Source organism: Carassius gibelio, chromosome B4 (assembly GCF_023724105.1).
Source record: "Carassius gibelio isolate Cgi1373 ecotype wild population from Czech Republic chromosome B4, carGib1.2-hapl.c, whole genome shotgun sequence".
NCBI lineage: Eukaryota > Metazoa > Chordata > Actinopteri > Cypriniformes > Cyprinidae > Carassius > Carassius gibelio.
Window position 1 is genome coordinate 26,304,751 of NC_068399.1, and position 14,266 is coordinate 26,319,016.

Consider the following 14,266-nt stretch of genomic DNA (forward strand, 5'->3'; position numbering starts at 1 on the left):
GAATTAATGGATTACATACAGCAAATGAGGTTAAAATGCACAGCGTGCAGCTCAGCCAATCAGAAGCTGCTTAACCTAAATGTTCCGTCAGACCAGCCAATCAGATACAGGGTCATTTGCATATGGGAGGACGTGTGTGTGAGCGTGCCTTTCACATATCGTCCACTGTTTGGTAATATCATGGTGGTTTTGTGGGCTAATGAAGGTTTGATTGTGAATGGAGAAGGTTGGACTTGAAACTTCTGAATGCAAGAGTGTGGCGGGTAATTGATTAATTAAACTTCCTGCACACAAGGCAAGTACTTACACTAGCGTTCTAGTCGATAGTTAGTGCGAATTTAGTATAATCAGATGACAATATGTCGCTTTTATAGTTGTGTCACCCTCCGCTTGCAATAGCACCTGGTGAGAACAGAATTCAAGCAAAGTTTCACTGGTAAATCTGCTTGTTAAAGTGGAAAATTGTGGCTGTTTTTTTGTGAAATCGTATCATTACAAGTGGTTTCCTAAAGGCGTAGTGGGGTATTCAATCTGAGATGGGTTTCTTGAAGATATTGGTTGTTTGGGCGGTTTGTTTAGTAGTGTTCAATGTGCTCTGACTCATTTAATCTTATTCGTTAGGCTGCTAATCCAGGCTCATAGCCAGGTTGCATAAGGTTCCAGTGGCTTCCAAAGGCCACCTTTAGTGCATCAATCAGGTATTGAGCGCATCATGTCTGAAAGCATCTTATCTGATGCTTTTGCTTAAATTAATCACTCACTTTGAGTCTTATATTTGAGCTTCTTCAACCAGCTTCATGAGGTGCTTGTTAAACTTATTTATGTGTTTAGATAATCTAACACTTTAGAATAGGAACAGATATTCACTATAAGAATTACATTTTAAGTATTCATATATTACATTTTTCTCTAAACAAAATCATAATTTGCTGCTAATTAATAGTTCGTAATCTAGTTGATCAATTTTGGTATGGAGTAGAGATTAAGGGATTTAAAATACGATCATACATTAATATGTGTTTTAAAAGCACTAATAAACAACCAATATGCATGATAATAAGCAGTTAGTTAATAGTTAAGTTTAAGTTTATTTCGTGCAAAGAAAATAAAAATGACAATCATACATATTAACACACATTCATAGAAAATCTGAACAGTTGATCTCACATATGTATCCATACACACCTTACACATTATAACTACACACAAACAAATATGCACACTTAAATTGACGTTTTAGCATTACCATAACCTTTGCTGTCATCTAAAGTGAATTTTTAACACTAAACACTTAAAATATAATAATATTTTTAGATTTAATCTATAGCACAAAAAAAAGTATACTGTACATTATAATATAGTGATGACTAACATTATTTACAGCATTTAAAATGATTAATTGTAGTTCATAGTGTTTTGGTTTTTAATTATGTTGATAAAATCATATCGAATTTTAATATGGTTTAATATTACATGCCAGTTCCTTGTGTTTACTTGTAAATTTTACTGTCATTTTCTGATTGTCGTCCACTACTAGTTACAGATTCATGTTAACAGTACAGTGGTCTGGATTATTAACCACTCTAGTTCAGATTAACCTGACGCTGATGGGTTACTCATTTAGTTGAGTGGTAACTGGAGATCTAACTGGAACTGCTCAGGTTACTACAAACACACTCTGAGATACTGTTGCAAGGGATGAAGCACAGAAAACTGAGCAAATGTACAGTGAACAGTGAAGCACACAAAGGATAAATAACAACGGCTTCTGTGAACGAAGCTCAGAACGAGAAACAAAGGCTTTTAAGAATTAAAGGAACAGACTTCACTTGAGTGCAAAGCAGACATCGGATGGCTTTTTATGGAAAAGATTAACATAGTGTTGACCTCAGATGTTTTTCCACATAGTGTGTGTGTGTGTGTGTGTGTGTGTGTGTGTGTGTGTGTGTGTGTGTCGGTCCGCAGCAGATAAACAAACCCCTGTCTCCAGATCTGTGACCGATATCTTCAGCGCAGAGCTTGCGGCTCACAGCTAAAGTGGGCATGTTTCCATCCATCTTGTGCTACAGGAACGTCGCCTGCCGTGTTTGAGTGTGTTCTGTGGCTTTACAGATTACCAGCAGTGATACCTGCTGAAAATAACTTCATTCAGAGACACAGTCAGCCCATAAAGACTCTTCTGATGGGCACAAGACCAGAAGACTGGAGTGCAGTAGACAATTAAACAGCCAAATTAACCCAAACTGACTCCTAGATAGATAGATAGATAGATAGATAGATAGATAGATAGAGATAGATTTGAAGCTGTTTGTTTGGAGTGAAAAGTCAAAAAGTAACTCACAGGAAGAGGCCGTGCATTCAGTGATGCAATGGTAATCGAGGTCTCAGGTCGTTAAATGCTTCAGAGATGCAGCATAACTTCCATTCAGCACAGGATAATGAGCAGTAGGCTTTCAATTACACATCCGCCAGAGCATCTTAATTAGTTATGTAAATTAGGGCATCATTCACAGTCATCCTCTCGCTTCTTTTTGGTGAGGCTGTTGCCTAGCAACTTCAGAGCGACATCAGCAGGGTCCGGGAGGAACGCTCCGATTGGTTACGAGACCCGGCTTGAATTCTGATTGGATGGAGAAGAGAGGAATCAGGAGTGTTTAAAAGCTGCTTGAACTTCTTTAACCTTCTGTTTGCCTCCTCTGGAGCTCTTCTCCAGTTCATTGACCAAACACAGGCTGAATTTACAGCACAAGCTGTACTAAGAAACAGACAGCGCTTCACTGGAAGTCCCAGCGGTCTGCACGGCCTCCTCCTGTGAGTTACTTGTTGACATTTCACGCCAAACAAACATCTTCTAAAGTGACTTGAAGGAAATCAGTTTTTATTTTGGATCCTACTGCGACTAAACGCTCTCTTGGAGATGCATCGCTTGTTAGTGCTGTTTTGCGTACTGCTTTTGCCTATCACAATCACTCAGAGTTAAGTTGAGGGATTCGAACAAATTCCCAGTACTGCGGTTTCCATTGCATCATTGAATGCATTATGCAGATTTTGGCCATTATGCATGTGTATTTAATTAGTGCTGTTTGCTGAGACTGATGCAAGCTTAAACTACAGCGTGTGATGTTTCTTGTCTGTTGCTTCAAGTCAATGCTTTTTGATTGGGTTTGTGACAAACTTGGTTACTGTGAGTCGTATATGAGTTTTCATGAGAGCTGCATCTTCACGCAGCTCCAGCTTCTCCCAGAAGTGTCAGATTGTACAGTTGATTGTGTGGTCAGGTGGGTTATGTGTCTGTATCTAGAGATGCCAATGGCTTGATTCTGTTTTCACCAGCGCTGTTAGTGAAGCAGGTGTGTGTGTGTGTGTGTGATTGTTTTAGAGATTCAGTCAGTGTCCTTCATAAAGCATTCTCTGTGAGCGAGCTAACTGAGACAGAGACAGAAAGGGAAAATCAGATCTGAGTCATGGACACATAAAATGATTCACAAACAGTCATAAAGTGAATCTGACAAAAGCTTAAACATGTTTTTATGAATACGTCATAGTTCAAATTGTATTTTGCATAAAGCCATTAATATTTTTTTTTGTGTTATTTAATGGTAAAAGCCTGGTTATTTAAACACACAAAGGACCATTTTCAGTTTCATAATGCATACAACTCTTATTCTTATTACTGTAATGGGAAATGTGTTAAAGTATTTATACATCATGGTAGTATTTATTGTATTGGCATTTAATTTGTACTGATTTCTAAAACGTTATCATAGTGCTATTGAGATATAATAATAATAATAATAATAGTAATAGTAATAATCATTTTAATATAATTAATAATGCATTCATATTCATGTTGTCATCTATGATATACATTTTATTTATAATATGTAACTTATTATTTTTGTTATTTAAAAAGATATCAATATATAAATAATACTAACTGTATATATATTTATATACTGTGTGTGTGTGTGTGTGTGTGTGTGTGTGTGTATGTTATGGATGTTCATTTTGGTAATTTCTCCTAACCGACAACTGACACTCGTTAACCGATTATTAACCGTTCACCAACAAGTGTATTTTAAATTAGAATTGAATTAAATTAGAAAGGATAAGTGTCTGTGACCCGTTACAAATACTAACATTTGTTACCCAGGGATTAATTATGCATGCGCAAAAAGCAGCAAACAAAAGAACATGAAGATTCACATGATCACATCACGCATCTGCTTCACTTCAGCGAGCCGAGAAAAACATAATAAAGCTAAGCTATAAATAACAAATCAATAGACTTATACAATAAATATATTTTTACTTAATAAATGAAAAAAAAGTGCATCAAGTAAGCTAGTCTAGTGTGCAGGTGCAAAAGGAAACCAAGACGGCAGAAAGCGGCGTCCTAATTTTCTTTATTTTATAAAAGCACAAAGATTGTTTTTTTATTGTAAATGTACATAAATAAAAGCAAACCTTTTACAGTTTTGATTATCTGAATGCCTAGAATGAGTAGTTGTTTCTATTGTTAGAAGGAAAAAAATGTGCAGCCTTTTCATTATCATAATAAATTACAGTCAGTCAAACAAACGGAAAAAACACACTGCTCAGCTTAAATATATAGTCAAATCTGTGCATGCATTTTGTTTAATAATATTTTGTTATTCAAATACATCTCAAATTTAGAAACATTTGGATTTATGTCGAATTAGAGACCCAATGTTGGTTTTAGCCTAAATTAATTTGTTTAGGCTTGTCCTATATACTGTAGCTAAAGCTTCTTACATTTATAACTCTTATTCTTTTCTGAATACTGTTAAATTTAAAAGATTTGCCATGGAGTGAGGGGGGAGAACAAAAATAGTCTAGCCTATATGTTTGCAATGTTTGTAAACATTTTGCGTTGGCATTATTTCTGAATAGAATTATAAAATGTGACTTAGGCCACGCAATTTTTTTTTAGGTCTTCGCACAGCATATTTTAACCATGCAGCAATTTTTTAAAAATATTTTGATAATAACTGGGAAAAAAATACTTTTTAAACCGTTTAATCCGTGTATTAATCGGTCAAAATTCTTACTGTCGGTTAACCGGGTAAAATGAGCATCCCTAGTGTATGTGTGTGTGTGTATTTGTGTGTGTATGTATATGTATGTGTGTGTATATATAAGTAATATATATATATAGTGCTACTGAGAATAATTATAAAAGCCATGCATAATTTTTCTTACATAAAAAATATATAAATATTATTTATTTTATTCATATTATTAATTATTTATATTATTCATAGTATATGTATTGTTAAATGTTATATAACTGTAATTGTTATGTTGACCTTTTTGTTTTTATTTTATATTGTATTTTCTATGAATCACACACATAAAACACACGTTATAAATATATATTTTTTAATAATATATATGATTTTTTGTAAAGTTTAAATATTAAAAAAATGAGATGATAAATTACTTTTATTGGTATTTTATTTTATATCATATTCTCTCAATTATATATAATTTAAGAAATAAAACAAAAATAAATGTTTTTTTTTGTTGTTTTTTTTTTTGTCAGATTTACCACAAACATCATGCAATCTGATCTGAATAAAACTGGAAAAAATAACAACAATGTTTTCTGGTGGTCAGTTCCATTCAGTTTGTGAACCATGGCTCTCTCTTTCTCTCTCTCTCTCTCTCTCTCTCTCTCTCTCTCTGTCTCTCTCTCTCTCACACACACACACACACACACAGCGCCTGTAGAGCGAGAGGGAGGAGCTGCAGTGAGTAACAGAGAGCGAGCGTGAGAGTATCTTCAGAGCGCTCGGCCCGCTGTAGTACTAGCAGCAGTGGAGTATGTGTGTAGAGCAGAGCTGATTGTGTGTGTGTGGTGACCGCCGAATTACCGCCGCAGCCCCTCAGCCTCGCCCTCTTCAGGGTGAGGCCGCCCTCATGATGAAGGCAGACGGGATCCTGGGCCGCCGCCGGTTCTCCACCTGTGGAGGAACCATCTCGGGGCGCCCGGCTCATCCCGACGGACGCAAACTCATACGCAACGCCTCGTTTGGGGGCTACAACGAGCTGTCCGTCTGCTTGCCAGGTGGGTCCATCTCGGGAAACTTTACCTGTTTCATTTGTTTGGCAGATAGTTTTGACCAAGGCATTTGTGCCAGGATGGGTAACTCTAGCAGCAGTCATTTAAGTTTTATTGTTTTGCCAGCTTGCTTTCGTCTGAACTTGTGTGTTTGACTCTAGACAGCTCTCCAAACTAAAGTGCTTCTGTTAACTGACAGCATCTCTTATTTATTGCATGACTGTTCTTTGATGCATTATGTTAATTTCAACCTTCAATTAAATTTATTGCTAAGTATATAGTGAGCAATATATAAATCAAAAAGGTTAGCAATTTATTATTTTTGTTACTTATTTGTTTAGTGTATTGTTGAGTTTATAGTTACAACTAATTACTTTCTAATTATAAAAAGAATAATGAAAACATTAAACCAGAGACAAAATTGTAATAGTATATATTATTTATAAAAACAATAAATATGTTTATTTTGAAGTAGTGATCTAAAAAGAATATATTATAATATTAATGATATTATAACACACACACACACACACACACACATATATATATATATATATATATATATATATATATATATATTATTTTAGTAATCTATTTTTTTGATTGATAAAAATTGTATACAATTTGTTAAATAAATATTTGTTTTATGTGTTTATTAATAATATAATATTGTATGAATATTTATTATTATATCTTTATAATTCATAATATTTCTAAAAAAAATATACCATTTATTACATTTATATTGGTTTTGTGGTTTTTATTAATAATATTCTATTAAAATTTACTCTTATTAATAATATATCGGTATGATTACAATTTTGATTCCATGTAAAGTCTTTATTAATATTTAAATAATTAATGAATAAATTATCCTAAATATATCCTAAATAAGTAATGTTTGGTAATATATTTTAAAATATGTTTTTAATATATAGTATAATAATAATGTATTTTATTTAATTATATTTTATTTAATGTTATATATATAAAAAAGTGTATATATATAATTTGGGTCATTAATTGCACTGCATTGAATTGACTAATCAAGTATTATAATTAAGTAATGTACACCTTCACAGTGTTGAAAAGGACTTGATTCAACCAGCCTGAATTAGACTTACTAAGTATGAGACTGATTTTACTACTGTGTCTTATCTGCATTAGCTGAAGAATGACATTCAGTACCAAATCATTCAGTTCCAGAGAGGAACCTAATTTGATGGGAATCATAAGGATGAAAATAGCGTGATTCAGGAGTGTCTTTGCTCTGTCGTCTGCTCAAGGTCAGTAGATCGAGCTGTTGAGCAGGACGCAGATGTTTCTGCTGCAGATATCGAGCAGTTTCAGCTTTCACAGTAAATCTGACTCATGCTAAATTCATCCCTCATGATTGTGATCGGAAGAAGAGAGGGATGCATTAAATGCTCTTCTTTACGCACACAGGCCTTTACCCGACATGCATTCTTCAGAGAGAGTGTTTTTATTTTAAAACTCACATCTGTACGATTACCCTGCATTTTCATTATCCTAATCCGTTTTATTTTTTTAATGGAGTTCAGTGAGCAGAGATTAGCTAATGGACCCAGAGTGCATTGCATTGGGGCAAATCTTATGTGTGTGCGTCACGTTCACCTGTGTTAATATCAGCTGGGTTCGCTCACAGGGTAATGGCTTTGATTTAATACTGAATCGCTTCATTATAGTAGACAAAGATGCTGAGCTCGAAAGCAAACGCTCATTTTTTCATTCATTTTCCCATTAGCCTAACTAAACTGTCTGGTTCAGAAACAAATCGCTATTTTTTTTGACGTAAAAAATTTGCAGAATGAATGAATTAATATTATATTATATAATTATATTATATATCTGCGAAGTTAAGATGATTCAAATCTGTCTGGGGTTTTTTTTATTTTATTTTTTTTTTACTGAAAATTAATTAAGGCATAAATGTGAGATTTTTATTTTATTTGGATTGCATAAAAAATTCATATCTTTTTGAATTATAATCAAAAATAATGTAATCAAATTAGTCAGTTAAGTTTCTGTAATATTACAAAAAAAACTGAATATATTTTAAATACACATTAACAAGGTTTATATATTAAATTAAATTAAAATTTTATTAAGTTTATGCATTTAGCAGATGCTTTTATTCAAAGTGACTTACACACACACACACACATATATATATATATATATATATATATATATATATATATATATATATATATACTTATTATTTATATTATTTACTTATATATTAATCATCAGTATATATTTTTTTGTTTTAATCTCATAAAATTTGACTTACTAACTAACTAACTATATTTTAACCTTGTTCATGCTTTTCCGCTGAGTAACTGTAATTATTTCTACAATCGATTTATGCTGATTTTATTATTATTTTTTTAAATTTATTAAATTATATTAATGCATTTTTAACTGAAAAAATCTGTGTAATTTTTGTTTATTGTAATTTTTATATTTGTATATTTATTTATTTTTTGCAAAAAGCTTAAATATTTCTTAGCTGTTTCTTAAATGTTTCTTAAATCTTATGTGTGTTCCCTTTTCTTTTCTTTTTTAACAGCTACATTATGCTAGAAGATCTTTGCAACTTTCATAATGTTGTTCCGAGTGAAAAGTGTTTCATTTTTATCCATGCAATTTTATTTGATGAGGAAAGGTGTCCTTCATGACATCACCTAACAAGGAAAGTTGTTTTATAGGTAGAGCAAGTCATTATATGCTGTTGAAAGGTTATTTATTTATTTTTTTAATAAAATGCACAGTAAAAGCAGAAATATGTGTTAAAGAAACAGTTGCATATGTCATTGCTAAACCACAGAGCACTTGATTTGTCTTTAAAGGTTCATGCATTTTCACCAAAACTGATTTTAAAGGGTATTTTTTTTTAAATTCCGGAATCAGTTGAGCTTTATTATCCCATAGATTAATTTTTCAGCGTGCCGCTCCGGATCTGCACTTTACTGTACGAGCTTTCAGATTAGCACCGATGTGTGACTATTAATAGACGTGTGTGTGCAGAAACACAGGTGCATTTCGGTCCTGACACCTGTGTGCTGACCGGATGACTCGCAATAACACTGCATTCATCTCATACGCTTCAAGGACGAGGTGATTTTGCTTTATTCTTCATTAATGAGGCTGTGATGCTCACATTGTCAGGTCAAACTAGACAAAAATAAGAGTTTTAACTCAGTGCTGTTCTGAATATCCTTTACCTCATTTCATCTTCCCAGGCAAAAATGTCCAGCCTTTTAAAAATTGCTTGTAAATCTCTTTTTATGCTTTATTATTAGCAAATCTTGTGTCACCTTGTTTTCTCTTTTAGCATAGGTTTTGTATTTGTTTTTTTAAATGATTGATGCACCTCAGTTTTTGAATGAAAATTGTATAAATTAAATAATATAGTTTTTGCATAATTATGGCAATATTCACTGAAAAATGGTGCATGAGTTCATATTTGGTATTAATGAAGCATCATGAGATTGCATTTTTTTTTTTTTTTTTTTTTTTTTGGTAGGCCATCCATTATTAACCAACACCACAAGTATAACTAAGAGTAAAAATGTGAATATGATTTTTTTAATATAGCATAATAATAATTAGTAGTAGTATTGTTTAGTTATTTATTTAATAATATATATTTTTTTTAATAATTAGAAAACCAAACTGTAACTATTATAAATATTTAATAATGACAAAAATAGCATTATTATTATTATTAGTAGTATTAGTATTAGTATACAAAATAACAAATCAATTTCATTATATTATAATGAAACTCAATAGCATGGTTATTATTATTATTATTATTATAAAATATATTACAATGATAAATAAAAAATGATTAATTACAACAAAACATTAATTTTTTTGTAACAATTTTTCCATGAACCACTAGTCTAACAAGGTGGGAAAAAGTCCCAAATATATACTGTGTGTATATATATATATATATAGTTTTTTTGGGGAAGTTGTTCTACTCTGTAGATTTTAGTCCAATGTGATGACATTAGCTAGCTTTTTGAAGAAATGAAAATCCTCTCCGGGTCAAAATGACCCGAACACAAGTCTGTAGAATCGCTCTCATGTGTTAAACCGATAGTTTGTCTGTGTTTCTAGACGATGCTCTCTGCCCTTCAGATGGACTGAAGCTGTTGAGGGCGAGCGGGTGGAATTACACCCGTCTCTGCTGGTGTGTCGTAGTCAAGGACGCTGCAGGAGTGTGGAAATATCCCACACGTCACTGACTCAACAGCTTCATGCGTTCATGCTCAATACTTTCATGTGTTTAAAGGGTTCAGGCATCAGTCCTGATTCCCCGTCTGGGTTGTTTTTGTGTGCATTACTCAAATATAATGATCAGGGCAGTGATAGTTTTCTCTGAGCTTGGACTCTCTGTCCGTCTGCAGGCACGTGTGCTGAATGTTTGATGAACAGGTGAAAGTCTGCAGTGCTGCTGAGATCTGCCAGTGCTTTTCAGTACGAGGAAATATTTAGTTTTAGATTTATATCCAGTCCAACCTCTCCCTCTCTCTCTCTCTCTCCCTCTCTCTCCCTCTCTCCCTCTCTCGCTCTCTCTCTCTCTCTCTCTCTCTCTCTCTCTCTCTTTTCAGTATGTATATATAGATAGATAGATAGATAGATAGATAGATAGATAGATAGATAGATAGATAGATAGATAGATAGATAGATAGATAGATAGATAGCTCCTATGTTTAGGTTCAGTCATTTTACACTAATGGCAATGTATAGTTCCTTTTCAATGCAATTAAAGTGAAATTTAGACTGCATCTAAACTCTTCATAGATGCATCTATTTATATCTATAGATGTATAGTATAGATGTATACATTTATATCTGACTGACAATTTCAAAATATTGTGTTATTATAATAATTACATTTTCATAATGTAATCATGTTTTTACGATTCACGATTTTTATTTATTATTATAATATATTTATTTATTATAAATCAAATATTGTTGTAAACGAAAACACCACAATAATTAATTTATTATACTACAACAACAAAAAATAATTTGTTATTATTAAATATTTATAACACAAGGTTTGTTTTTTGTTTTTTTTAAGTCGAATGATTTTTTAAAATCACTATTTTTTTATTTAATAAAATAATTGCATTATTATTAATATTATTATAAACAGTTACAACAAACTAGTATGAATATCATTATATTAAATATTAGTCTAAAGATTAAAGATATAGTCATTTGAATAAGTGGAACAAAACGAATTATTAACCCGTTCTTCATATCTGTCATACATTTACTTTTGTAAAGAAAAACAATCTTTATACTTCCATCAGAAGTGCAGTTCTGCATTTTTAAATGCGTTGTAAATGTATTGAGTTTTAGAGATGTGTTTTATTAATAAATCTAAAATGACAGGAAGGAGTAATTTAAAGGTCGCTCGTGCTTAATGTTTTTTTAAGGACAGTCTTGAAGTCAGACTAGATATCTAGTGACTGAATAATTACTCGTGTGTGTGTGTGTGTGTGTGTGTGCGCGCACTTTAATCAATAGGATAGTTTGTCCCGTTCCAGTCAGATTGTGAAGTAAATCTACATCCTGACACACTTGAGCCTGTTGTTGAATGAAAGCGTGGTTAATGCAGATTTATGCGGCGCAGAATCGGTCGCTAATATGCTAATAGACGAGTTGTGCTGATGCTCTCATCAGGTTAAGCACGTGTGGATTTTTCTATGTATGATTAACATGTTGAAGAGCTCTTGAAGGGGCTTGTTTTTCTGAAATGAACACAATGCTTGGCATGGTTTGCGGAGGAGGAACGGGAAACAATAGACTTGATTACCTGATCGATGGGTCGTCATTTACATCCGCAGCTCGCTTGATCCAAAAACATCTGGTGAGACTCTAATGCTATAATCTTGAGACTTGATGAAGATGCTGTCAGTAAAAAGCACAGTTTTCTTTATTAAAGCCTCTTATGTGACTCATAAAGCAGGAAAGAGTCGCCTGCTGTTATTAAACTGGGCTTAAAGTCTTAAGTCGTCAGCGGGTGTTGCTTTGAGATCATCTGTACAATACATTACGTCTGAAAAATAATCAAATAAACTGTTTAGCAGATGCACCAAAACATAAATTATTGCAGAAAAATTGAAGCAGAAATTGCTAGTGAGTTTCACAAATGAACAGCAAATAACACATTGAACTGTGAAATTGTAAAATAAACGGAGCTGAATATTGTTTCCTTAAACTTTGTTATATTTACATCTAAGAAAAAAACTTTTTTTAAAGCATATGCGCATTTAAAATGTTTTAACACACCAAAAATATTGATGTTTTTACATATTCTGCAGGGGCGTATGCACAGTTTATTCCAATAAAAACAGCTTTCTGGACCGGGGATGTCTTTAAATAACAAATAGCACTTTATAAAAAGGTTTGTGATTCATCCCGCCCATCCTAGAAAAGTCAAAGTGTCAGTAAACCATCATAGAAAACTGCATTTATTAAGCTGCTTTATGGGGTCTTCAATCATAATTTCTTTTAATAATAACTTTTTTCTTCCACTCCAGCTAAACAAAGCCGAGACAATGAGTCTGTCGAGTAAAGATGTTATATAAAGTGACAGTTGTCTGAAAAACTCACTAGTTTAGACAGTGATATTGACAGATCATCCTTGGCCTTATCTAATGAAACACATCCGTTCTCCCCTCACCATCACAACACAGGAGTTATTAAAGCACATAAAACACATATACTTAAAATAGAAAATTTTTAAGGACTTATTTTGTAAGATGAACTAAGAAAAACTTAATTTTATTGCAAGTACAATTAAAATTGAATTTAAAAAAAAGTTTTGTATTGTATTAAATGTATGTTTAATCTGCCTTGTAAAATGGCAAACCATTTTAACACCTACCATAAAACTTTATCAAAACTATATAGACAAATCAAAAAGAAAGAACAAAATCTATAAATAAGAAATCTCAAACAACCAAATTACTAAACATTTAACTAAAGTTAGGAGCAGTTCATGTTGTTCAGAGATCAGATGCAGTAGAGTGTGTGTGTGTGTGTGTGTGCGTGCACGTGTGTGCGTGTGTGTGTTTGTGTTTGTGTGTAAGAGAGAGTGTGAGTTTCAGTGTGTATGAGAGTGTGTATGTGTCTGTGTGTGTTTGTGTGTAAGAGAGAGTGTGAGTTGGAGTGTGTATGAGAGTGTGAGTGTGTGTGTGTGTGTGTGTGTTTGTGTGTAAGAGAGAGTATGAGTTTGTGTGTGTGTGTGTGTGTGTGGGCGTGTGCGTGTGTTTGTGTGTAAGAAAGTGTGAGTTTGTGCGTGTGTGTATGAGAGTGTGTGTGTGTGTAAGAGAGAGTATGAGTGTGTGTGCGAGGGTGTGTGTGTGTGAGAGGTGTGTGTGGGCGTGTGCGTGTGTGTGTGAGAGAGAGAGAGAGAGAGAGAGAGAGTGTGAGTGTGAGTGTGTGTGTGTGTGAGAGAGAGAGAGAGAGAGTGTGATACTGTGAATCTTTGACTCTCAGATGTGTTGATACAGCCATCACACAGATATTTTCTCTGAGTCGCGGGACTGAAATAATCACAGATTCTGCTCCAGCTCTGAATGCAGCTCTGGGATCAGAGTTTATAACCGAGTGCAGATTTAACTTTTACGATACGGTTTTTCTGATGACAGACCAAGTTGAAGCAGATGTAGAAACCCTGATCATAAAAAGGGTGATTTGTTTTGTTTACACCTGATATTTTCAGATAAGCGTAGTTGAATCATAATGTCTTGTTTTCGCAGGTTTTGATCGTGGCAGAGAGGAAATCCTGCCTCAGAAAGAAGACTCCTCACACTCCATCTCCAAGAGCAAGGTAAACTCACACTCCTGTTTATCCTCCCTACCCATGATCCTCTGGGGCAGGAATCGGATCGATGCGGGTCGTCAGGTCCTCCAGCAGTCATCAGTCTGTGTTTATTAATTATACATAGTCAAGAGAGTCTCAGAGGTGAAGGGACAGCAGGGGGGTGAGTGCGGATTAGCAGTGCCTCAGAAATAACCCAGTTAGCATCCCTCACTCACTAATGCATCACAGCATTGATATGGCTAGTCTGAGCCAGATAAAGCCGGATTCGTGACTGATTTGTCATTAAAATAACGCCGTAG

At 33.6% G+C, this 14,266-nt stretch overlaps 1 protein-coding gene across 5 annotated transcripts in view; it reads left to right on the forward strand.

Moving 5' to 3' along the window:
- LOC127956486 (oxysterol-binding protein-related protein 8) overlaps window positions 1-14,266 on the forward strand; it is a 60,730-nt gene that overhangs the window by 31,746 nt on the left and 14,718 nt on the right. For 3 of the 5 annotated variants that reach the window (XM_052554426.1, XM_052554428.1, XM_052554429.1), the window contains one exon: window positions 13,903-13,973. In XM_052554426.1, the coding sequence (XP_052410386.1) occupies window positions 13,903-13,973 (71 nt within the window). Of the gene's footprint in view, window positions 1-5,856; window positions 6,092-13,902; window positions 13,974-14,266 lie in introns of those variants that run through there. The other 2 variants (XM_052554430.1, XM_052554427.1) reach the window with 2 other exon arrangements.